The 25,862-nt window shown below is 36.1% G+C and overlaps 1 protein-coding gene across 1 annotated transcript in view; it reads right to left on the bottom strand.

Moving 5' to 3' along the window:
* Positions 1–25,862, bottom strand: part of CSMD3 (CUB and Sushi multiple domains 3) — a 297,101-nt gene that overhangs the window by 67,791 nt on the left and 203,448 nt on the right. The window contains exons 39-42 of the mRNA XM_072413237.1: positions 13,334–13,522; positions 13,059–13,205; positions 2,985–3,173; positions 318–503 (exon numbers count right to left, since the gene is read on the bottom strand). Of these exons, the coding sequence (XP_072269338.1) occupies positions 318–503; positions 2,985–3,173; positions 13,059–13,205; positions 13,334–13,522 (711 nt within the window). The remainder of the gene's footprint in view (positions 1–317; positions 504–2,984; positions 3,174–13,058; positions 13,206–13,333; positions 13,523–25,862) is intronic.

The raw sequence follows: 25,862 nt of genomic DNA, 5'->3' as shown, positions 1-25,862 counted from the left end.
TAACTCTATAATTTGCAATTACTAATTCATTTCTTTGTAAGTATCTATTAATTCATCTGCTCTATTAACATAATTATCTAGAACTGACAATAACATGTTCTCTATAACAATTTTTGTGGCCACAAAATATATTTTTTTTTAAAGCTCTACCAACTAAAGAATTAAAAAAAAGTCATGTCCTACTTTTCAAATTACTTTTGTGCTCCCTTTCCATCACCATAAATATTTAAGTTACATTGCACTAAATAAGTAAGTACCTTGCAGACATTATCTTTATTAATTCTTTATATATGAACAAAGTTCTGGTTTTTGCTTACCTACACAGCGCGGTGTTTTGTTATGATTACTCCATGTGCCATCTGGCTGACATACAGCTGTAGTGAGCTCTTTAGATGATAACTTAAATCCGTCGTTGCAAAAATAAGTGACACTTGTACCCACTAAGTAATCAGTTGCCAGTATGCCTCCATTTGCAGGAGCCTTAGGAACCCCACATGAAATAGCTGAAACAAACGAACAAATGCAAAGCAAGGTGAGAAACAACATAGATTCACCTTTTTTTTGTTTATTTGGAACTATAATATATATATGTATTATATTCTATAATTTAGTCCTCTGTATTTATTACTATAATGTTTCAAATATTCTCCACTGGAGAGCCAATCTGCTGCTGTAACACAATGCAGTGGTCTAACAGGTCCCTTGCATGGTTAACGAGCATTCCAAATGCTGGTTATTGGAGCATCGTGCGGGGGCTGTTTCACACCACTAAAGCCTCAGTAGGTTTACTCTTTTTTTCTAGCATGTTGGCAGTGTAGGGTATTTATTCCTTGCTGCACAACAAAGGAAAATAATTACCACATTTATTAGATGCAGCCTGTCTACATTGAAGTAATAACTATAGAAGCTTCAACTGAGCCTTAAATATTTATTAATTAATATATTTTTTTTAAATTATCAATTAAAAAAATAGTTAAATGTAAATAACTAATGTGTATAATGAATCAATGTGTATGATTTAATACAAAAATCTAAAAGGAGAGAGACATTTTTTGCAATATTTTTGCTACAGTAATAGAGCTTTATGAATAAAATCCTCTGCAGATGTAAATCTTAATCTAATATTTATTTACAGGTAGTCCCCATGTTAAGAATATCTGACATCCGGCGTCCTGCTTGTTATTGCCCGTCCTTGGGCCGTGTCCTCTTCTTCTGGTCCTTAGCCAGCGAGTGCAGTGATGTTCCCCTGGGTTTCCAGGAGATGCAACAGGAAATTCAAATAATTTTGTGTTGGAATTATTACAAAATACCTGTATTAAATCCAATACAAAGTAATCCTTATATAATATATATATAGTTATATTATATATAAATATATATATATATTATACATGCTACTGTACAGTTAATTTAGGTTTCTGTATTTTTATGCACCCTTGTTTTATTATTAAAGTTTATTATTAAATTGATTAAATATTGGACATATTTTGGTAAGCTATGCCTTAGAATTATAGGCCTACAATGTAAATAAATTTCCATCCAAAACAATGTACCGCTTTTTGCGTAAAAATTTGGACAGAATTAGAACGCCAGGGGGGTTAATGACCAAGACAAATTCTGCAGTTGTTTCTTTTTGTATATCAAAGCACAGTTTGCTCCAGAAGTTAATGAATGTCTCGGCTCCAAAAAGTTTTTTTTTTGCTTTGTTTGTGATTAACTCACAGTGAGGATTTTATACAGTAACTGATACCATGCTGCCTAATAATATGTCGAAACAAACATCTGTCCTAATTCTTTTGTTTTTTAAATTATGTACCTGTTCCAAACTACATACAGATTCAACCTAAGAACAAACCTACAGTCCCTGTCTCGTATGTAACCCGAGGACTACCTGTATATCTAAAAAACAAGCTCGAAGTTATTATATGATAATATTACAAATACATAACACCATTGCATATGTATATTCTCTTATCTGCAAAGCACTTGTGCCAAATAGTCCAATTGAGACCCAAAGCTCCTGAAACCTCTTTGCAGACTACTCTGCAGCTAAGCAATAAAGTTTGGCCTTTGATTTGCTCAAGCTTTTCATTGGGCAAAAAGGTAACAGCAGTCTACTGATAAGGGCATCACTTTGTCTCATTTGCCTTTCAGGATGAACTGGACAGCAAGGTGCAATGAAGTAGACCCTGGGTGGTCCCCAATGCTATTACACTGTACTCCTAAATTCTTTACTTCAGGAGTGGGTTTCACATAAGCTGATAATAATAGATATTCAGTTACTTTTGCCAAAGGTATGTTAAAATACATTTTAAAATATTTTTTATATGATTTGAGTTCAGTAATAATTTATGTAGTTCTGTATACTAAAATGAAATGTAAACGCCTTTGACCTGTATGTGAACTTATGTCGTCACCATTTGATGGTTGTTCTAGAGATAGACAAAGCAACTGCCCCAGGGCATCCTAATTCCACAATATACCGGTATATATATATATATATATGTATATATATAAAACTATATTGCATATTCAGACCAGTTTGTTAATATTTTACATATAGAACAATGATTGGGATAAAGCCTTTGCTGATCCTGTAATCAATGGGACACTGCCACTCATTGCAGTCATCTTTCCATCTCACCCATAAAAGAAGACATATTTGCATAGTGAATAGTTAGTTTCCTATTGATCAGTGGGCACCAAAAAAAACAGCTCTGTCAAGAAACCTGGATAGGGGATTTGGTTGAGTTTTCTTAGCTTTACGAGGTATAGAATCCTGTACAACATGTGGGGTAGGTATGAGGAGGATGGAAATGAGGGATGCAAAAGGTAAAAATTTGGGATATATAGGGTAAAGAGACGGACATATACAATACACAGCACATGGTTCAATGCTAAACATGCATATTAGAGAGATTAGACTAAATTAGATGACAGACAGAATGATAATGGTGATAAATAACATCATTGCATCTCTTTACCTTGACATGCGGGCACAGGAGCGTCCCAGGCATAATATCCATATGGAGCTTTTTTACAGACAGCCGTGCTTTTTCCAATGAGCCTGAAACCTCGGTCACAAGCCCAGCGGACCATGCTGTTCAGCTGCCCACCTGTCTGACTCACAATAAATCCGTGTGGGGGTGACTCAGGAGTGCTGCAGTAATGAGCTAGAAAATTCAAACAAAACAATAAATAAAACAGAATGTTAAATACAGGACTATAAAAGGACATTACAGCAGTTTTTGAATGTGAACATATTCCTAATGGGACCTGAGTCATCAGACCATTTAACATCAATCTTTCTAGTAGATAATATGTGCATTTAACTTATTTGTTTTTCTTAATTACTTGTAAAAATCGACCTTGTACAATTATCTAAAATCTTTGGGAATATTGAGTGCTGCCATTTTGGATTTGATGTCGGCAGCAGCAGGAAAATCACAGTAGTAAAGAATATTTATAGCAACCTTTCTTAAGCATCTGAAGAACCCCTGAATAAATTCTCAGGTCTTAAGGAACCTACGCCTAAACAATTTTTTGGAGGCCAGTTGGAAAAAAAATTAAATAATTGGCCAATGGAAAGAATAAACCCTTTGCATTGATGGCTACATGATTGCATTTCTAGAGTTTTGTAGCTGGCTGTACCAAGCGGTGTTGGTGGAGAACTACACAGACATAATCAATGGGAAGTCAATCAGCCACGGTTTTAGGAACCCCTAGAAAACCCTGTGGTTCCGTGGAAGGCTGGTTGACAATGACTGATGTACAGAATTTCATCTCACTCCTCCTCTTCTATCGACATAAAAGGTTGTGTAGGTAGGTAGAGAAAGAAATAGGTTGGCTGGGCCAGCACAAAGAGTATTTGGACACATCCAGAAGAGTGGAAGTACTGGAATATTGAGAAAGAACAGATGAAATGGACACAGTTAATCCTCATGTCAGTCCTTTTCAAATAACTAGCTTTAATACTTTTTAATAATATTATTATTCCCCCATCTGCCCCTTTTTGTTTACAATTTTATGTTCTCCCCACTTCATTCCCCTGCAGTTCAAGGCTGGCAGTCCATCAACCTTCTGCCTGTCACTTATGTATTAGTGCTAACTAATTTTTAATAAAAGACTCCAGCACAACAGCAATGCAACTCCCTATAGAACATTGATACAATTTCACCAACAAGTGGCAAATAAAAACACAGTTCAACCAAAAAAAAATGTTTTTCACTTGCCAAGGATTTTTCAATATATTTAGTGTATTTCACGTCTGCTGAATCTAGAAATGACATCAGTTTCATTGAACTGGCTTGAGTTCTTGTGGATTGTAAGCTCTTCGGGGCAGGGTCCTCTCCTCCTGTATCACTGTCTGTATTAGTCTGTCATTTGCAATCCCTATTTAATGTACAGCGCTGCGTAATATGTTGGCGCTATATAAATCCTGTTTATTATTATTATTATTATTAATACAGGAATCGGAATAGACGATTTTACCAACAACAAATGTTAACACAGCATATTATTATCAATCTTTATTTACACCAATGTTTTGCATTATATATATTTAATGTAGCACTATATTCATGAAACTTTCATTTGCCTTCTTTTTATTCATACATTTCCTTTTTTTTACAGAAATAGGAGTTCTTTAGGAAGAAGTTGTTTGAATGACAAATGTATTTTTCTACATTTGTGGTGAATATTCTCAGTAAAAACAGAGAAGAAACATTACAAGCATATCTTGAATATTTTGGTAATAAACTGGGGGACCAAGATAGGTATTGGGCTCCCCATATGGTATGCAAAACTTGTGTAGCATGTCTATATCAGTAGAAAAATGGAAAACTAAATAGTTTGAAATTTGGTGTGCCTATGGTATGGTGAGAGACCAAAAATCATCATAACGATTGTTATTTTTGTGCTGTAAATTTAAAAGGTTTCAATAGTTACAAGAAAAACAAGTGGGAGTACCCTGATTTGGAATCCGCAAGGTGACCTGTGCCGCATGGTGCTGATGTTCCCATACCTGTGTTCAGTACACTCCCTGATATTCCTGTATCCGACATGGAGGATATACAGGGTTTGGAGTGTAATCCAGGAGTTACATTGAAAGTGAATATGAAGGAAGTGTTTCATCAAACCAGCAGTTCTCCCAGGAAGAGCTCAATGATTTATTCTGTGACCTAAGTCTGTCATAACAAGCATCTGAACTTCTAGCATCCAGGCTAAAAGAAAAGAACTGTCTGAGACTGGAAGTAAAATAACTGTTTATAGTTCACTCAACAAAACTTAAAGAAGAATATGAAACTATTTAAATGGTCTTACAAAAGCTTTGTTACATAAACACCAATGGTCCATATGTGTTGATTTAAAAATGGTAAACTTCCTACTTGGACAGCAAAGTGGTTACACAAAGTACCCATGTTTCATCTGCTTGTGGGATAGTGGAGCAAAGCAGGATCACTGGAAAAAAGTGACATGGCCTCCAAGGGAAAACATGAAAAAAGGTGCAGCGAATATCAATAATGAGCCAACGGTTGACAAACAAAAAATCATTCTCCCTCCACTACACATAAAGTTGGGATTAATAAAGCATCTTGTTAAGGCTCCGAACAAGGATGGTGATTGCTTCAAATACATTTGTAGATTATTCCCTGGATTGAGTGCTGGAAAATTAAAAGCAGGAATCTTTGATGGACCCCAGATTTGGAAACTGATAAATGATTCAAAGTTTACAAGTTACATGACAGATACTGAAGCTTCTACCTGGTACAGCTATGTCATGGTTGTCAAGAACTTCTTGAGAAACCATAAAGCACAAAATTATAAATACCTGGCACAAAACTTGCTTCTAAACTTGAAAAATGAGGGCTACTATGAGCATAAAGGTACACTATCTCCATAGCCATATGCAAAAATTTCCAGGAAAACTTGGCGATTTCAGTGAGGAATAAGAGGAAAGGTACCATCAAGATATAAAGGTAATGGAAGAAAGGTATCAGGGCAGATGGGATAGACACATGATGGCAGACTACTGCTGGAGCATTCAACGTGATTATCCTGATCATCAGCATAAAAGGAAATCATACAAACAGAGTTTTTAATGACTTCCTTGTGATTAGTTCTGTAAATATAATGAATATAAAATATATTGACATGAAGTAGTTCAAAAAATTAATTTTGTAAATGTAGGTATCAATATTTTTCTATGAGGTCATTATTTCACAAACTTTGCCAATCTAGCAAAACCGATACCATATTTGCAATCTGTGCATCAAACATAACCTAATTACTTTAATCTGTTTGGCAAAAAAATGTTTGTTGACCAGTGTAATATATATGGGATAATTTTTGCAGGCAACATTTACTGCTTGATAATTGGGAAAAGTTTACCAAAAACTAGCATTTTACATTAAAATAATAGCAAATTTAGATTTCAGTATATCTTTTCTTTTAGTAGTGTCAGTGAATATTAAAATGGAGGCATTATTCGCTGGAGTATGACGTGAATCTGATATTTAATCAGGTATAAACTAACCCTGGTGTTTTGCAAGAATAAGCTTCCTGTTCATTTTGGTCTTTGTGTGTATTTCAACTTCAAATGGACTTGCTGACAGGTCATCAAATATGAATAGAAGAACGATCCTCCTTCAGGAATGATATTAGTGGCTTTTCAGCGGCTTGGTTTGCTGTTTAGCTATCCTTTTAGATATTCAAGGTATGATTATGCACTGAAGAAATAAGTTTTTTATGTAGAGGTCTTGAAGTAATTACGTGGAGTGAGCCCAGCAGGAAGGTTATGCCCAATGTCAAGTATTCAACTTTAGCAGAAAGTCTTGGTCCAGAAAGTAGAAATTTCTCAAAGGCATATTTTGTCCTTTGGTATTCAGTGGTGGCAAATAATTTATGCAAATAAATCAGTTCACTACAGAGACCTCTTTCCATCTTCATATTAAGATTGTTGGGCATGTTTAGAATGATCTTCATTCTCTTTATAGGTATACCTCTTCAGGTTATGAACAACAAGGTGCAACAGCAGACTCAGGATGGAAGGACGTACATATATGGAGCCTGCAGACTTGCATGTTTGGCCTTAATCATATAAAAGCAAAATCAGAAAAAATCAATAAAGGATAACTTCAAAATATGTGCAGAACATCCAGCTTCTAAAGCTGTGATATAAAGAAATGTCATCCAGTTTTTTAATTTCTAAATTGTGAGGATGACCTGCTGAAGTGTATATCAAGCATCAGAATGTGATAGTAGAGTGATTTATGTTGGCTGAGGTTGGCTGTTCTGAGTATTTCTGAAACCACTGCTTTGCTGGGACTTCCACATACGATCATTGCTTAGGTTTACAGAGAATGTCCCAAAAAAGGTAAACTATCAAGTTAGTGGCAGGTCTCTGGACAAAATGTCTTTGCTGATCACTAAAGGGGAGTGGAGAATGGCCTTTCATCAGCGGTTCAGGCTGGGGGTGGTGGTATATTAATATGAGGGGATATATTGTTGGCACACTTTGGGCCTTTTAGTAGAAACTGGACATTGTTTAAACTCCACAGCCAACCTTAGTATTGTTGGTCACTCTGCCTATACCTTTGTGATCATAGTATACCCATTATAAAGCACCATGTCACGAAGCATAAATCATCTCAAACTTGTTTCTTGAACATGACAAAGAGTTTCCTGTACTCAGATGGCATCCGCAGTCACTAGATCTCAATCTAATAAAGCGCCCTTGGGATGTGGTGGAATGGGAGATTTGCAATATGGACGTGCAACCGACCAAGCTGTCATGTCAATATGGACCAAAAACCCAAAGATGCTTTTTCAGCATCTTTTTGAATCCATGCCATGAATAATTACAGCAGTTCTGATGGTAATAGAACGTTTAACCCTGTACTTACAAGGAGTACCTAATAATTTAGTATAGTGAATGTATTTCACTATAGAGTACTTTTACCTTCCCCCACCCACCATATATAAATAAATGTCCATCAGCACAATGCCTATGGTTGGGAATACATTCATAAATGTCTCTTGTTTGCGAGTCAACAGCTGAAACTTTACCTTCCTTTCAGTTCTGTCCTGGCTGCAACTAGAGTTCTGACTAATAATTAGGAACCAATGGCTTCCAACCATTTGGCCTACATGACAGGCTTTATCAACAAATATTATTATTATTTTTTTTAGATTGCAGATGAACAATGACTCCTTAAGGCTGCAGTGTGATCTGCAATGCCATGAGTTTCATAATAAAAATTTGTCCCGAACATCAAGGCGTCAATTGTTAAAGCTCTCCAACGGTAACACTCCAGTGAAGCACAAAATATCCCCAAATCATGAGTGGGTTAACAAATCAAAGCTAGATCCATCATTGTGTGTGCCCAATTTCTCGCACAGGCTGGTACAGTATATTGAATATCCTCGTATGGAACTGCACATCTTGTTATTACAGATGTCTGCCTATTACCATAGTACAACAGCTGTGCAGTATCTCAGCTGTAATTCACATGAGGTTAATCCAATTATACGAAGAGAGAACCTCTTCCTAATGTGGAAGTTTGTCAGTACAAGTCAACCATGAAGTGTAATAGATAAGATTTGGGGAGGTTTTTTTTATTATTATTTTGCATACCAAACTATAGTTTCCTTGGAGACTTCAATTTTCTGAAATGTTGTGAGAGAGTTAAATTTAAAGATAACATTAGAGAACAAACAGATTTAATCCAATTGCACATCAGATACTCTAAATTGCATTTTGGCTTAAAACACATGCCAGAAAAAAATGGACATGTTTCTAAAAATTAAATGTGAAGAATGTGAAGTTTATTATATGAGACATCTGATGTATTCGGTATGGACAAGCAGGAATGCCTCTGGCATTCTCGAGAAAATCTCCCCGAACTTCCGATGGTTCTGTGAAATTTCGGCAAACCGATTTTGCGAAACCTTTAGAAGATCAAGGAAATTATAACAGGAGGATTCACAGGGGATTCAGGTATTCAGGTTAATTATCCTCCCTTGCCAGGGATCGCAGTTGCATTGAGTGTATCTATCAGGAACAACCAGCTTATCAATTCATTTATATTGCTTATATGCCCAGAAGGATGGTAAGTACAACCCGGTGACCGTGGGAACTGAACTGCAGATGAACTCTCAATAGAGAAACTCCATTGAGAGTTCCCCTGCAGTCACAGCTGATTGGAGGCTCTTGCGTGCCTCCTCCAATCAGCTGTGACCGCAAAGTTCCCACAGTCACCGGGCTGTACTTTACAACCCGGTGACCGTGGGAACTGAACTGCAGATGAACTCTCAATAGAGAAACTCCATTGAGAGTTCCCCTGCAGTCACAGCTGATTGGAGGCTCTTGCGTGCCTCCTCCAATCAGCTGTGACCACAATTTTCCTATGGTCACCCGGCTGTACTTATCAGGTTAATTAACCTCTAGTTAGAATTCACAGCGAGATCAAGTTTTCAAAACTTGTTTCTCATACCTAATATTCGGTTTAAGCTATTGGTAAAAAAAAACACATCTGAATGCTATATATTCATTTAAATACTAAGGTCATACAAAATAGATTCATTTCTACTAATGATAGGGAGTAAAACCAACATATTGATGAGGTCTCTGTGCTTGACTTTACGGGTCACCCAGTTAATCTCCATGCCATAGTTACGAGCTCTGTTCTTTTACCAAGTGTTCACTTTACTAAGAACAAAGTGGGAAGTTCTGCCCACTCTGCTCTAATCATATGAATGAAACATTTTTAAAAAAATTTTTTTTAGCTGGAAGAACCAATGAGCTAATCACTGGAAACATGATCACAGGGACGTTCTATACCCAGAGTACAAAAACATTTTTTGGGAGGAACAAGAAAGTTTACGTAAACCTTAAATTTTTCTTTTTTGGAATCTTGTCTCTGTGTTTAATATATTATTTCTCTTTTTTGGAAGTTCTTTACCTGGAGATCTGCCAGTAACAGCACTTTATTCCTGGTATTGCTAAGCCGTTGCCTACAATTAGCAGATGTATTGTCAACCTTCCATGGAAATTGGACTGCCAGTCGGTTCTGCACATTTATGTCTTATAGACAATCCAATGGCAAACTAAGAGAGCATGCTTGACAAGTCGACAATACAGCTGCAAATTTAGAGGCATAGGCTTAGTGCTGTCAGGTTGTAGCAAGAAGTATTCTTTATTGCAGGATTCCTTGTAGGAGATTTAAACACATAGGGCCTGATTTATTAAAGCTCTCCAAGGCTGGAGAGACTACACTTTCATCAGTGAACCTGGGTTATCCAGCAAACCTGGAATGGATCTGGTCCAGGATATAAAACATTAGCTAGCAAATAGCAAGTGACTTTGAAGAAATCCATTGCAGGTTTGCTGGATCACCCAGCATCACTGGTGATAGTGTATTCTCTTCAACCTTGGAGAGCCTTCATAAATCAGGCCCAAAGACTTTAAACAACCAAACACCTTGTGTTCCAGTAACATATGTTTTATCTATTTTTTTAAATTGGATTTAAACTCCTTCCATACTCATCTGTCCTCAATCCCAGGCGACTGCCACCTCTTTCCTTCTTCTCTACTTAGTTTCCCTCTTCGGCTATCTTGACTGGCTGGAAAGTGATGATGCAGGGGAAGCCAGGATTGACGGTAATCCAGCTAACCAACAATTTTGACAGTTCCGTGGGACGATCAGGCAACTAAGAATGCTTTTTGCAAAAGGGACATCACTTGTCCCTTTCTGCAATAAAGTCCTGCCCGATCTCAGTTTTTTAAAGTGCAATTTTAGTTCCTTTTTAACAAATGCCTGATTTGCCTTTAAGCATAGTGATAGGCCATGCTTATAAAGTCAGTTTCACGCTGGCATTCTGCCAAAACAATTTCGGGTGAAAAGACTGTAGGAGTTTCACAAGTGGTAATTATAGATAATTGCTAACTTTACATGCTGCATGATTTGGGTATGTTATCTCTGAATAGTGTACATACATACTGTATGGATATACTGATTGAATCCATTAGCATACATTTTAGGTAATTCTAGTCTTCAGATGTTTATTTACAGCCATTTGGCTTCAATTTCCATCCTTTTTATCTTTTGGCACAACATTATATTACAAAAGCGAGACTAGATATTGGTGGCTCCTCCAGAAAAGCATGGCTGTATTTAGAGGATGGAAAATAAAGCTAGAATAAATTACAATCCTAAACTAACATTCACTTGAGAAATGTATTGTCAGTTACGTTAAACAACATCAGCATAGGTTTTGTTAAAATGTTTTCTGAATTTGCGCTGTGCAATGGTGTTTGGTGTGAGAACTTTCCTTTGAGCACAGTGGCAGCTGGTAAAAAGCTTAACTTCACTTTTTTTGCGTGCCAATTTTGAACTGTGATTGGCTCACTGATTCTCCCAGAAGTTTGCACTGCGATAACAGTCAACTTTTTGCATGCTCAACTGCTCCCAACAACTTACAACTGCTCTCAACCATTCCCATTCAACAGTTTGGGAGCTGTTGGGGAACACTTTGTGTATACATTTGTATCGTGGTTATGGTGGGGTTGTGGCACAATTCCTTGAAGTGACATGTTGCCTCTCTGGCCATGCAATTGCTTTCCCCCTCTGGAAGAAGAACTGCACTCCCACTGAATACTCAAGGCCAACATGTGCAAAAGTGTTGACCTGCGGTGTGGCTTGCCACTTCTGGGCACATAGGACTAGTTTTATTATAGCTCTCCAAGACTGGAAAGCAATGACTGCCATGGGAGAACCAGGATGTTCCAGCAAACCTGGATTGGATCTGGTCCTGGATTGAAAACGTTTGCCAACTAACAGCAAGTTATATTTAAGATTCCAGGTTTGCTGGCACAACTAAGCTCCTTCATAAAGAATTATCTTCTCCAGTCTTGGAGATCTTTAATAAATCAGGCCAGTAATAGCAGCTTGCTATGTGCCTAACGGTTCAGCTTTCCACAAGTCTAAAAGGGGACTAAGTTGTTGACGTGGCCTTGTAAGAAACTTTATACCTAATTAATTATACTTAATTAATAACCATTAGCTAAGAATATCACATGTAAGAAGAAGAAATACAAAAGAACAACAAAAATCTGTGCATGCACATGAGTAAATGGTTATAATTATATATAAATATATTTATCAAAGCTTTACTTTATTTACAAAACTATGAGAATTATCCTTTGCAAAGTTATGATTTGTTTAAGCAGTCTAAGCTTCTATAGTAAATCAACCCCAAAAAGTATTTCTATAATTTGTGCTTTTTATTTTTTGCCTTATCTCTTTAGAAACACACATTATTAATGAAGATGATGGTATTATGAAAGGACTAATGAAGGGTACTCGCTTTTTTTGTATTGTTGTATTTTTCAAGTGACATAATTTAAGTGACTGCAGAATGTTGTAAACTTTTAAAACATCATTTCTAAAAACAGAAACCATGATGTGCCTGCAATTAAATTAATTGGCCATAAAAGCCTATTCTGTGCCCCTTTCTGTTTTAGTTTCACCTTTTTACTATATCCTGACTTATCCTGACCTCATAACTGAGCCCTGCCAACTGCCATTTTAATGTCCAGTGAGGCTGCTTCAGTAACAGAATTAAACTAAATCAGAGCAGAGCAAAAGCTCTATTTTTTTTATTTTGCTTATACGGTCTGTTTTTTTAGGCGAGACTTTTACATTTACATTTTTATATTCCACAACTCTGCAACCTCCTTGATGAAGGAAATAAAATATTGTACGCTCCTCATGTAGCATATAATTTTCTTTATCTCTAAAGGTGCTTTTTGATTTCTTTGCATCTGCAGATTTAAAATACAGATTAGGCAAGACAAATATAGATTTTTAGTATACGAAAACATACCGTAGACTTTTTTGCATATTACCAAAGAAGTACAGGAAATAGGAATGAAAAGGTGCAATGAAGAATAATGAAAAGCATGAAATTCTAACTTTATTTACTGTAACCAGTAAAAATAGTTCATTCAGTGTAACAGATTTTAAAAATTTTTGTATGAGGTCAATGAAGCAGCATACCTATGTATCGTATTCTGAATCCTTTCTTGTTGGTGCCATGATCTGCCGACCACCTTAAGAAAACTTCATGGCCGCTGCTGGTGATGTTAAAAGTAGACGAATAATCCCCACTTAAGGAAATCAGCAGTGGATAGTGGCTGTTTGGTCCTGTTCCAAATGAAATTTTGCAGATTAGCGCAAGCAAAACTTTCAAACCCAAGACAAATGCATTGTATGAAATGTCATTAGCAGAACAAAGGCATCAAATTAGACTCAACCACATAATGTTCCATTACCGTCAAAAGCTTCCAGCACATCAAACTCCTTTTCAGTATGGAAAAACTCAAAGATTAAGGTTATATTGTAACCCTTCTCCACGCTAATGCTCCATGCGCACATCTGAAGATTGGGGTAGCTGTCAGGATAGCCGGGACTTAGGATGATACCTGTCGAGTCGACACGTATTTCATTGGCTGGGCATAGCACTGGAAAAGACAAAGAACATGCAAGCTTCATAAAGAAAAAGGTTTTATCTCGAATTGCAGCTGTTTCAGAGTTCTATTAAAAATTAAATTAATGCAAAGTTCTGTATGTGATCGGTTTGTAGAGGAAGTACCATTTGAAATGATTGTTGGTTTAGCATGTGGAAAAATTATTTAAAGTTATATTGTTTGACTTGTAAAGATAAACCTGAAATATCATATATTGTTATAGTTCTTAAAATAGCCACGGAGGAAATTATATTAAAGAGACCAATTTAATTAGAAATAGGGTTATATTAACATAATATTTATGTGATTTCTATACTAACAATACTAATTGGTCATTGTTCCAGCTCAATTTATAGTCCAATATTATAGTCACATTTACAAAATTACAAAAAGTGTCTTTAGCATTACACTTTAACATTCACCCTATGACCAGAAGCAAGGGCACCCCTCCAAATGACTAGGTTCAGGTATTTCCAGTTAAGGTTACTGTTAATGCTGCAACATACAAAGACCTTTTAGCCAATTGAATGCTTCCAGACTTGTTGTAGTTGGAAAGCCATTTTTCATTATAACTGTGCCTTTGTGCACAAAGCCAGCACCATAAAGACATGGTTTGATGAGTTTGGTATGAAGGAACTTGACTGGCCCTGACCTCAACCCTTAAAAACACTTGGGTCTCTCACCGAGTGGGATGAACTAAAACAACAATACAGTACCTTAGCTTGAAAATGCATTTTATTCCCACAGAAGCACCCAAATATTTAGACAGCCTTTCCAAATTTCATAGGGACATAAAATCTAGACTACTAACTACTTATGTTCCCATGATTCTACAATCGAGTGTAACATAGTCTTATTCGGCTTGTATCTCAGAGATCTTTACACAAAAAGCCAATGTTTTCTGCAGCCAAGGAGACCATTATTACAATCTCCTAGGTGGTAGGAGTCCATCTTAGTTCTTTAATGTCACTAAGCTCAGGTTTTTTAAATTATATTAATGTGACAGTTACCTTTTTATAGCTTTTAATATTTTACATTATATGTATGCTTTCTGTTTAGTTCTTAAATTTCCTGGGCGGTTTATTTCTGTCTGGATTTATATGTCTAAAAGTGGTACATTGTCTTTTATGAAAATTTATTTTACAGTATAATATAAGAGTATGAGTATAATAAAGTTTAAAAAATAATAAATTAAATAACTAAAAAAAAAATAATACATTTAAAAATAAACTTTGACATGATTTTGTGTTTCAAACTTTATTATACTCATACTATTATATTATACTGTAAAACAAATTTTCATGAAAGACAATGCAGTTATTTTATATTGAATGCAATACAAAATATTTTGAAATTCCCTCCTCACCCCTAGTGATGGCCGCACACACCAACGTCACTGGGAACTTCTGGGGAACGTCAGACAGGCCGGGGGACAGTTTAAAGGAAGAGGACAAGGCCCGAGGATGGGATCCGACTGGCGGGACACTGGAGGACGCCAAAGGGACCAGATAAGTCTTCATTTATTACTTTATTAGCTACCTCAAGTGTGGCTTAGAGTTACCTCTTTCAGCAGGTTTTTTTTACCCCGCGCCACATTCGGGGTTAGCGCTCAGGAGGTTAATGTGGCCTTTTTATTTATGTTATCAGTCATGGCAGGCTGGAGAGAAGCTGGCTAAATGTCCTTCAGTGGGATTACTTAGAAGAGAGCCAGCTTTGCATAATAAAATATCTACCCTCTACCCCCTCTTCCTTACTTCAAGTATCTTAAGTTCAGATGAGCTTGTGAAAAAGTTTGATATATAGCTTAGAACTTTAATCATGTTATTTAGGTAAACCAATCTATTTATTTATTGGTTCTCAAAATATTTTGGTAATAGTAATATGTTTATGATATTTTTATTTTGCCTTTGTTAATTGCAGACTTTTTGGACCTGATTTATTAAGTCTCTCCAAGGCTGGAGGCACTTTCATCAGTGAAGCTGGGCAATCCAGCAACCTGGAATTGATCCGGTCCAGGATTCAATACATTTGCTAGCAAAAAAAAAATGATTTTGAAGAAATCCATTCCAGGTTTTCTGGATCACCCAGCTTCACTGATGAAAGTGTATCCTCTTCAGCCCTGGAGAGCTTTAATAAATCAGACCTATTAGCCTAAAGTAGAAGAACATAACTAATAGAGCATTGTGTCTGCGCTGCATAGTATGTTGGCGCTATATAAATCCTGTTTGTTAATACTAATAAATTGTGTATCAATAACAATTGCCTTATTGAACAAAACACTGGTTCCCCTTTTCTTGCATCTCAGTGCTATTGATCTTTGACTATAGACCTTATGCACATATACCATTACTGGTTACATGTTCACTTCTTATTGCACCATAGGACAGTGCATTGGGTGTACTCAATGGTATAGGCCAACTTCTGTTCCTAATTTTCACTGGGAGCACAGGAGCTAAAAGTGGAACAAAAGTCCCAAGAGTTACAGTTTATTGACTGAAGGAACATTTAAAATCGATTTTACCTGCGAAAGTTTTCTCCTTGGCTCTAGCAACTTAATATTTTCTAAGCACAGAAGCTCATTCTTGGTGTGCAAAGCTGGGTGGCATAAGTAACATCATTGAATGAAAGAAGTGAAAGAAAGACTGCATGTGTTCTAGTTTGAAAATGACACCCTAGGAGAATAGAGTTGGGTAGCATTATCAGTGGTGGATATAGCCAACAAGTGGCCCTGTGCAGAACTGACATGGGGCCGTAGGTCCAGTCCCGGCTGTGGGGCAGGGGGGATGGGGCGTTAGCTGAGGAGGGCAGGGGGCCCTTCTGTAATGGCACATTTTGCACATCCCTATCAGCAGCCACCCAATGAGAAATGAAGATCTAAAAGAGATTATGGAAAATCTGGGCACGTCTTAGCTGAAAGAGGGCATTCTAGGAGATATGTGTACCATGTTGTGTTGTGCGAGTATTCTGTGCATTGTTGCCTGTTATAGCCCAAGATGTTCCCCACCAATCAGATTTTAGTTCTCCTTCACGGCCTTGCTGCATCAAGTGTCCATGTGTTTAAAACCTTATATTCCCTAATTTGAAGTGAAAATCGTTTTGCAATGTCTAATAGAACATGGTGAATGTAATGAGATATCATAACTATATTTAAGCCAAGTGTAATATATAATATCACATGTCAGTGAATAATAATTTTTGTCATTTCTCTTGTGACAGATCAAGATTTCCGGTCTTTGCCTGAGGTGGTGTAATTTTCTGGTAACAGACTAATATGAAAAATGAGTAATAAATTATCAAGGTTGGCATAATTCCTCCAAGCTACGGAGATGTATATATCCACAAGACGTAATAGGCAGTGGAAGTTATATACATACTGACAGCTTACACGGAAATGTATGGTAAACAAATGTTTTGCATATTTTCTCTAAAAGGAAGCTGTCCCATTTAAATCAAATTAAATAACAAGGGAAATTTGATCTTTGAAATTCTTTTTTATCTTCATGCATATCCATAAGTGAGATTCTGCATTGATAGGTAATGATCGTATCTCATCACTCATTGAAAATGGTCTGTGTTTTACATATCCAGTATATTCACACAGGAATTAGGTATATTTTTTTGCAGATCCCTCTGGATAGGCCTCTTATTGCCCATTGCATTGGGTGTTAAGGCTGCCTATTGAGTAAATTCGGTTAGGTGCAGAGCCGTGATGGAAACAAACATTCCTGTTCCTGGTGGATCAATACAAACTTAAAGAACCAATACTTGCACATTGTTAAGCAGGCACCAGCAGACAGTGTCGAGAACCACTCATTACAGCCTCCACAACATCTCCACCAGTCTTGGCTTAGCCATATTGTCAATTATACTTTTTTATTTTGAGTTACTTTTTCAGTACGTTTTCTCTTTTTGAAGAGAAGGCAGGTGTTTATATCCCCTTCTTTTTTATTGATACAAAAGATAAAAAAATGATAAAGTGTATCTAACACCCTCACCTGTGCTCCTCAAATGGCAAGCAGTTTTTCCTTAAGTTGTCCTTTTCTATTCATTCTTTTTTTTAATTTCAACTTTGTATCCCATACTGCCTTTTTATCATGGTTACAACTCATTAGTGGTCCAAACATTTCCACCAAGAAAAGAAAAAACCCTAAGAACCTTTGATCCTAGAATTAAACAGTCTAAAACATTTATTAGGAAAATACCCTAAGAACATAGGGAAAATGTAGGACCCTCAAGAACATTCAATCCTTGAGGAATATAGCCAATATTATTTGCTTAGAGGAGAAAAATCTTTTAAAGTTCATCTGCTTGAATTTCAGCATAGACTTGTGGAAGCAGCTAGCATCAAACGTCAAAAGAATTAAAAGTTCAACTCAAACCCACTACAGGATCGAACCCATATCTCTACCTACTGCTTGAACTATTTTTGCCTTTTCTAATAATGCCAGCTTGTCTGTTTTACCAAATGTGAAAGATGGGATGCAGTGCGGAATACTGGACATAAAATCGGTGGAAACACAAAATAGAGAAATTACAAGCTTTTAATTGGCAGCATCATTTATTCTCCATTGTGGTTGATATATGTTAATGTGTATTCTTGGTGTAAAAGGAAAAAAAAAATTAGGACAAAATGCTTATTTGCTTCAGGGACTCCTGGTTTCAAATTGTATTCTTGTATGCTATTGTCATGGAATCTCTAAATATATTGCTACTCTAAAATCTCAAGTATAAACTAGAGATAAAGCCTTACAGTAAAAAACAAAAACTGCTAGCAGATTTGCTTTTTGTGAGACCTTTCCATTTTTGGAGTTGTGTGTCAGGGACAATGAAACTCTCGTGAGCATACAGTAGTCTGTGCACATGCATCATCCGTGGCTATCAAATGGCTGAACAAGTACATCAAGGAACCTGGAAGATGTAATGTTGCATATGGCATCAAACAGAGAGGTGACTGCAGTTTGGGCATGTCACTACTGTAGGTGGATACACTGGGCCTGATTTATGAAAGCTCTTCAAGACTGGAGAAAATAGATTATCATGGAGGAACCTTGGTTTGTGAAAATAATGATTTCCATACATACTGATAAGTTTATTGTATGTTCTTTCCTCCTGTAAGCATGTTTCATTTGTTGACTGACAGCACAGTGCAAAGCAATAAAGTTTTCATTGGCTCTTTTCTTCCCTCTTAAGGCAGAACTTTCATTAAAAAAAATGCCCTCAAAATCAGATTCCAGTCAGTCCCGAATTTCTTCTTCTCAAAGGAACCTGTGGGTGCCACCATCTTCTTCTGTCTTCTTCCTTCTTCTGCTTACATCACCCAATCCGGCACTGCACAGGCATGATATTGGGTGACCTTGAATGTAGTAAAAAAGCGTCAATCTCACTGTGCATGCGTGAGATCCAAACTTTTTTTTTAACATTCCTGGAAAGCCCCTTCTCCATATGACCAAGATCGGGCATGCTCAAAAGAAGCAGCCCAAAGCACATATCCCAAGAGGCTCCGGGTTTTCTTACTCTGTCTTTACCGCCACAGCATTTAACAATCAGAATGATCTCTCTTCATTATTTAACACATATTTGTATACACAGTTGTTATCAGTTGCCAAAGGTAAGTAAATTTGGCTCAAAAAGCGTGTTCAGAATTATTTTGAGCTTGCAATAAAAAACATTTCCATTAATCTGACAAGTTGTTTTATATCATCCTCAAATAACCCGGCCTGGTTTAGTGAGAAGAAGGACATTGAAGTCTGTAAAACTGTTAATTGGAACAAAACATTTAAAAGCTAACAAAGCTTTTCTGTGCCAACAATAAGACACCGAGTACATCCACCGACAAAACAAAATGTAAAAATGTTGAATCCCAAAAAAACAATACATAAATACATTGAAAGTGGCACCATAGGAATACACTTCTACCTCTTTCTACCCAGTTTTGCATTAATGGACTTTGCTTGAAAAAAACTGCTGGAGTGTACGCTGTGTGAATGCTAATTTGATAGTTCCTGTAGTCTACATTTTACCATTTTAAAAATTGTTTATACCATGAAACATAGATATTTTTCTTTTTATGTGCTTAGAAAAAGCTCTGAGATTTAATAACACAGAATGTACTTGAAACTTTTAAGAATAACTACATCGCCTAACAACATGCAACCAATGTACCAAGAAATTCCCACTATAAATTTAAGCATTCAAGCAGAACTTTAGCCAAACGTCACAAAATTGAAATGAAAAGCCAGAGAAAAGAAAATATTTTTTTTGCAATATTCAGCCTAAATCTGGAAATTTCCACTGATTTGTTTAATTATAACCCTAGATGTCCTCAAAGTGATGGCTAGCATCATTAAACCTATTCACTCAAAGCCATATACGAAAAACCTTTGGGGGATTTGTACATCTTTTTACAACAACTTACAAAAGAAAATGTAGGCTGAATTCCCAGCATTATTTAACCTATTACCTTTGAGATGTAGACAAAGGTAAAAGGTAAAAGCATGGTGGTATTCATATAGCTGTTAACGTCCATAAAACATTCTGATAGATGGTGTTCACCAAGGGTATATCCATATCCCTTTAGAATCTCACTCTCTCATGGTTCCACCATATAAAGCAACAGGCTTTAGTGCAGCCTTTTTGACCTTTTTTCATTAAAATAACCATTGAAATACCTTTCAGAACCCTTCTATAAGTATTATATCCACAGAACATAAGTGCTGTGGACATTTGGAAGAATGCTGACCAGTGTGAGGAATGTCACACCTACAGATGTCTAAAAAAAGATCATTGGTGTCACTTAGGTGAAGCACAAGGTGCTAATTTCGCAAAGGGTACTCAAGCAGCCTCTGGAGGAACCCTTGTTAAGAAGCATTGCTTTATAGATATGTGTTCTGATCTGGAGATATGATTAATGGATTTTGTGACCATTTCGATATATTCACCTAAATGGCATGGGTAATGGTGATTTTGGAGTATTTTGATTTTACTGTGATGTACTGCCATTGCTTTCTATGTTGGAACTATTATCCAGATTATCCTCAATCTGGGTTAGAAAGTCCTCTTTTTGATTAGCTGCCAGTTTCTTTGTTCACATTTCTTCAGGAAGCTCACAGGTTTGACTGATAGTTGTCAAAGGTGTTATGCATATTGACATTCCTAAGTATGGAATATCACGCAGGGGAATAAAAATCTACAGGTTGTTGGTGGGAGTCAATTGAGAAGTGCAGATATAGAATTATATAAAATAATATAATAATTAATTAAATGTTGGTTCAGTGCTTTACATCCTCTGGTGCTCCTGCACAGTAACACATGACGTTAGCATACTCCAGAGGATTATATGCTATTAGTCTACTCCAATAGGTACACCAAGTGATCAAGTATTCATCACGCTAAAGGTGAAGGATAAGAAAGGCTATATGTGCTTTTTGGTCCTGAGACATACTTATTACCTACATGGGTTTAGGAATACATCATGGAATCATTTGCATCAACCTATATATAAATATCTGCACTGTCATGTAATCCTTGGATGTCCGGTGCCCCTTTGGTGTTTGAAAGTGACATTTTATCAAGGGGCCACAAAACCAGCATTTTGATTTTACATCTACAAATTCCCAAGTTTAAAATGTTGTCTGTAAATACCATATATTGTCCCCCCGAAGTAGCAAGAACAGATCTGTAAAACGTGTTGGAGTATTTAAAGTATCCAATCTTAGTGCCTACTTCAGCCTTTGTAATATGGGAAGATAAATACACATAGTACCCTTACGTTAATATTAGGAAATATTATAATATACAGTGTAACATTTTGTGGGTTATATGATAAATCATTTTCTTGTAAAAAGTTGATTGATATATGTTATATTTTTTTCTTTGATAATGTTTATAAAGAAGATCTTTGGGTATTCTGCCATGTTATGGAAAGTTATTATAAGTTAAACAGTGGTACCTTGGTATAAGTCCGCTTTGGAATAAGTCCAACTTGGTATAAATCCTGTTTGGACACAAAACATTTTGCTTGGTATACAACCTTTGCTTGGTAAACAACCTTTGTGCTAGAACTTGTATGGGTCAAAATGAGCCATAACACCGCGCGCAATGAATAATATGCCAATAACTATAGGATTTAGTTTCTTAGGAACTGATTAATCATTCTCCTTTTATTTCTTATGGGAAAATTTTGTTTGGTATAAGTCCTGTTTGGTATAAGTTCAAGGATCTGGAACGGATTAAGGACTTATACCAAGGTACCACTGTATTATTAAATATTAATGCATTTTCAATAACTCTTAAGTAGTGCTTATATGCTAATTTGTAGCACGGTACTATATTACCATGTTACCATGCTTCACTTATGATGGTATAATTTCCTATGTGGAGTAGCCATTTGTATTTATACTTCTGTGTACTACACAAATAAGATCCAAGAAAATAAAAAATATATATATAGTGTATTTCCATGTCGTGTCTCCTCTAGCCCCGTATTCCTGAGAAAATTAGCTATCTAGCCTCTGGAAAATTAGCCTTGTTCAAAATAATGTATTAAACCTCTTATTCCAAAAAAAAAAAAAAATAAACAAAAAAAAAAACAAAGATTATGAGATAAACACAATTCTATAATTGGTTTGCTCTGCTAGTTTTATTAATTAATTTAGGGCTAATTGCCTGCAGAAAATAATTGGTCCTGGTATGAGGTCTCTTTCAAGAACAATGTGTAATTATACTTTCATGTAAGACACTCAAACAAAACAAATGTAGCCTCAGCCATAATAACAGCTGCATCTTGTCCTGAAAGTTATACTGCAATTATGTTATGTTATCACAGTTTGTTTTTCTCTGTTGTTTTATTTATAAATATGTCTTAGTGATGAGCAATACGGTTAACACATCTCTATTTTCAATTATAAATGCAGCAGCTCTGGACTAATGGAATTATGTCAGTAAGTTAAAGCATTACAAATATTAAAAGCCCATTCCTAGGCATAAAATGCAGTTAAATCTTGCCGGTGCATGTGGTTTAAATGACAGTAATTGATTCACGACTGTTTGGTGAAAGTCACATTCACTGTTTGAAAAAAATGCCCCTTAAGATTTAACTACCTCCATCTCCCAACAAAAGTCATTCTAGGTGAACTGTGTACATTGCAAGATCTTTTTGTAGATGTTTTCTGTTGTATGTTTTTTTTTAAAATGCTGTTTGGTAACTATATTGTTTCTTGATTTGCATTAGGCTAGGTACACACGTGCAATAATTATCATTTGGAAACCAACGATCCACTATTATTCCTGATTATTTTTAACGATGGTATTCTGCACAATTCTGTAAATTCTGTAAGGATACGATCATTCAAATATAATCCACTAATATTGTACACACTAGAAACGTTCGTTTGAATGATCGTTCAAACGATGCAGAAAGTCACATGTACAGGAGAAAGTGTATCACAGAACAATCCATGATCACTGAACGACCGTACACACAATAGATTACGAAGGATCATCAGCCAATGTGATCTGCTGGAACGGTCGTTAGTTTCCAGCGAGATCCCTTGTTCTTCGGGGTCCATGACCAGTCGTTGTGCACTTTTTTGTTAACAAGTATCGAACGATCTTTCGTAGACGACACTTATTGCACGTGTGTACCCAGCCTTAATCCCTAGCCTTGAGCAATTTTATTGTTTTAATGAGGAAAGGTGCAATGTTAAGAGCTCTAAAGGAATAAAGGAATGCTTGAAATGTGCCTGGTATCCCAGTGCAGTACTCTGAACTCTGCACTCCTAGCAAGTCACACAATCAAGAATTAGGTTTTTGAGATCACTAGGGACATTCCAAATGCCTCAATTTTCCATCATCAAATGTTTAATTCCTTTTTTTTATCTTTAAAACATTTTTTCAATAATTTCTATTTCTGAATATTTACTTCCAATATATATGAGTAGTATGCCCTAAATGACTGACTGACCCACTGCTGCTACAAAGCTAGTAAGCAAATAGTTTTACATAATTTCTTTATACCATGATTGGTACACAGGAGAGGTCTTACAGAAGAGGATACCTTGCTTAAGTCCCAGCCTCATAATTGTTGAAGCATCAAGGTTAGCTTGCCCTTGATGAACGCAATGTTATGTATGTGCTATATGGGTTGAAATGTACAAAGGTATTCAACTTAGTTAACTTTGAACCTGATAGCAAACCTAATAGGGTGCTGGTGCAGAACTGCAGGGCTTAATATCAGTGAATTTATTATTAATATAAACATCAGTATTGAATCATATTCTCTGCTTTAAACCTCACAAGCTAGTCATTGATTTTGTTAAATGCCTTACATTATACTGGAATATAAACAGCTTCAAATATAAACTAACTAAACTAAATTGCAGTCAAGTATAAACATAGAGCACAAAATGTGCCTGTCATTGATAATTTTAAAAACAGTAATGAATAGAAATGCCAAAAATATTAGGAAGAATACATCCATGGTGTGTTATTTTTAAAACATTTATTTGACAGGAGAACAAAATTCAAATCCCATAGGCTCAGGCTGTTCATGTTTTCCCCCCTCCTTATTACAAGTTAAAGTGTTTTGTACTTGTGTTGGTTATAATGGGTAATTTACTCTTCAAATAATTTTTTCTAAAGAGAACTGAGTCTTTATGTAAAATTTTTATTGTAAAATGTACAACAAACTCTAATATTGGCGCCAATTAGTGTGTGACCTGTGTATAATATACAAGGGGGTGCTGAGAAGTTCCTGGCTTTGCCCCCTTCCAGATGAAATGGAGAATGGGTGTGGTGGCATATGACAGTCTAAAATCTTAGTATGTAACTGTGCAAATATCAGGTCTTTGCGATTCTTAAAACAGTTTTTTCTTTTAGTGAGAAGCTGTGATGGCAGAGGCTCAAGCAAGTTTCATGTTGTTGGAGTTATGGGCTGTCATTAAGTTTCTCCAGGGAAAGTAAGGACACGTCTTCCCCAGTGATTGTGACATTTCAGAGTGAATGTCCGTTGCTTACTTTCCCTGAAGAAACAAAAACTTCATGACGGCCCGTAACTCCAACGACGTGAAACTTGCTTGTGCCTCGGCCATCACAGCTTCTCACTAAAAGAAAAAACAGTTTTAAGAAACACAAAGACCTGATATTTGCACAGTTACATACTAAGATATTAGGCTGTCATATGCCCCCACACTCGTTTTTCTATGTCATCTGGAAGGGGGCAAAGCCAGGAACTTCTCAGCACCCCCTTGTATACAGTATATTTTTTATACATTTGTGTATTAGTTTGTATTGGACATTTTACAGATTTTGGTCCCTTAAATAGAAACAGGTGGTAATGAAGATTTTGTTAAACTATAGTGTACTGTACGATACTAGAATATGCTTTTAGTCTACTCCTGTAGATACACAAAGCTGTAAGTACAGAGCCATCCACAAGGGTCCAGATGCCAGTTTATTATCATGTTGTAAGCTCCACTTTTTTTTAATCGCATTTGACAGGCTGGCCTTTTTAATGTTAGCATGCAGACTATTTAAGGCATTTTTTAATCTTTTAGGATTAATAAATAATATAAATATGTGCTCAGATTTGTTAACATTTAATTAAACATAAATATAACTGTTCACTGAGAATTTATTTTATGACATGTCAAAATAATTATCAGGACTTCAAGGTGGCATTTGCTAATATGTAATAGAGCAATATGTTTATTTAAAAAGACATCTGCTTTATTCCGTTGTAGGCACCGGATTCCAAAACAAAGTCCATCTAATTTAGGAAATGTAATTGATGAAATGGAAAATGTCTGAAACAGATTCCCGGTTTTTAATTTAATTACAAAAAATTATGAAGTGTGAATTTTTCTATGAACAACTGTGAAAGAAACAAATTATATTTGATGCTATCTTCCAAGATTTTAATGGATTCAGAAATGTGTCCATGTTGTATTTATCCATATAGAATGAGAAAGTAGAAGAAGAGGACTCTGGTCAACTGGGTGTACAATCTAAGAGGTGTAAGAGCCTAATATGCAATAGGTAAGTACATGAGGCAATTGCGAACTAGTTAATCTTAAGTGAGGTTGAGCGGTTGGCAAGTTTAAAGAGAAGGATTTTGATGGTTTGCTTAAATGTGTTAAAGGTTAAGAGCAAGGCTAATGGGATGGGGAGAGAGTTCCAGAGAATAGGGTAGCTCTAGGGAGGGCTTGGAGTCTTGATTAGGATGAACTTATGAAAGTCATTAGCAGATCATTGAAGGAGCACAAAGGGCAGTTAGAGAAGTATTTATATATTAGGTTAGACAAGTAGATGGTACAGGAACAGTAATGTTAAATAAAGA

The sequence above is a fragment of the Pyxicephalus adspersus genome, chromosome 5 (genome assembly GCF_032062135.1).
Source record: "Pyxicephalus adspersus chromosome 5, UCB_Pads_2.0, whole genome shotgun sequence".
Lineage (NCBI taxonomy): Eukaryota > Metazoa > Chordata > Amphibia > Anura > Pyxicephalidae > Pyxicephalus > Pyxicephalus adspersus.
This window is presented reverse-complemented; position numbering and strand designations above follow the sequence as displayed.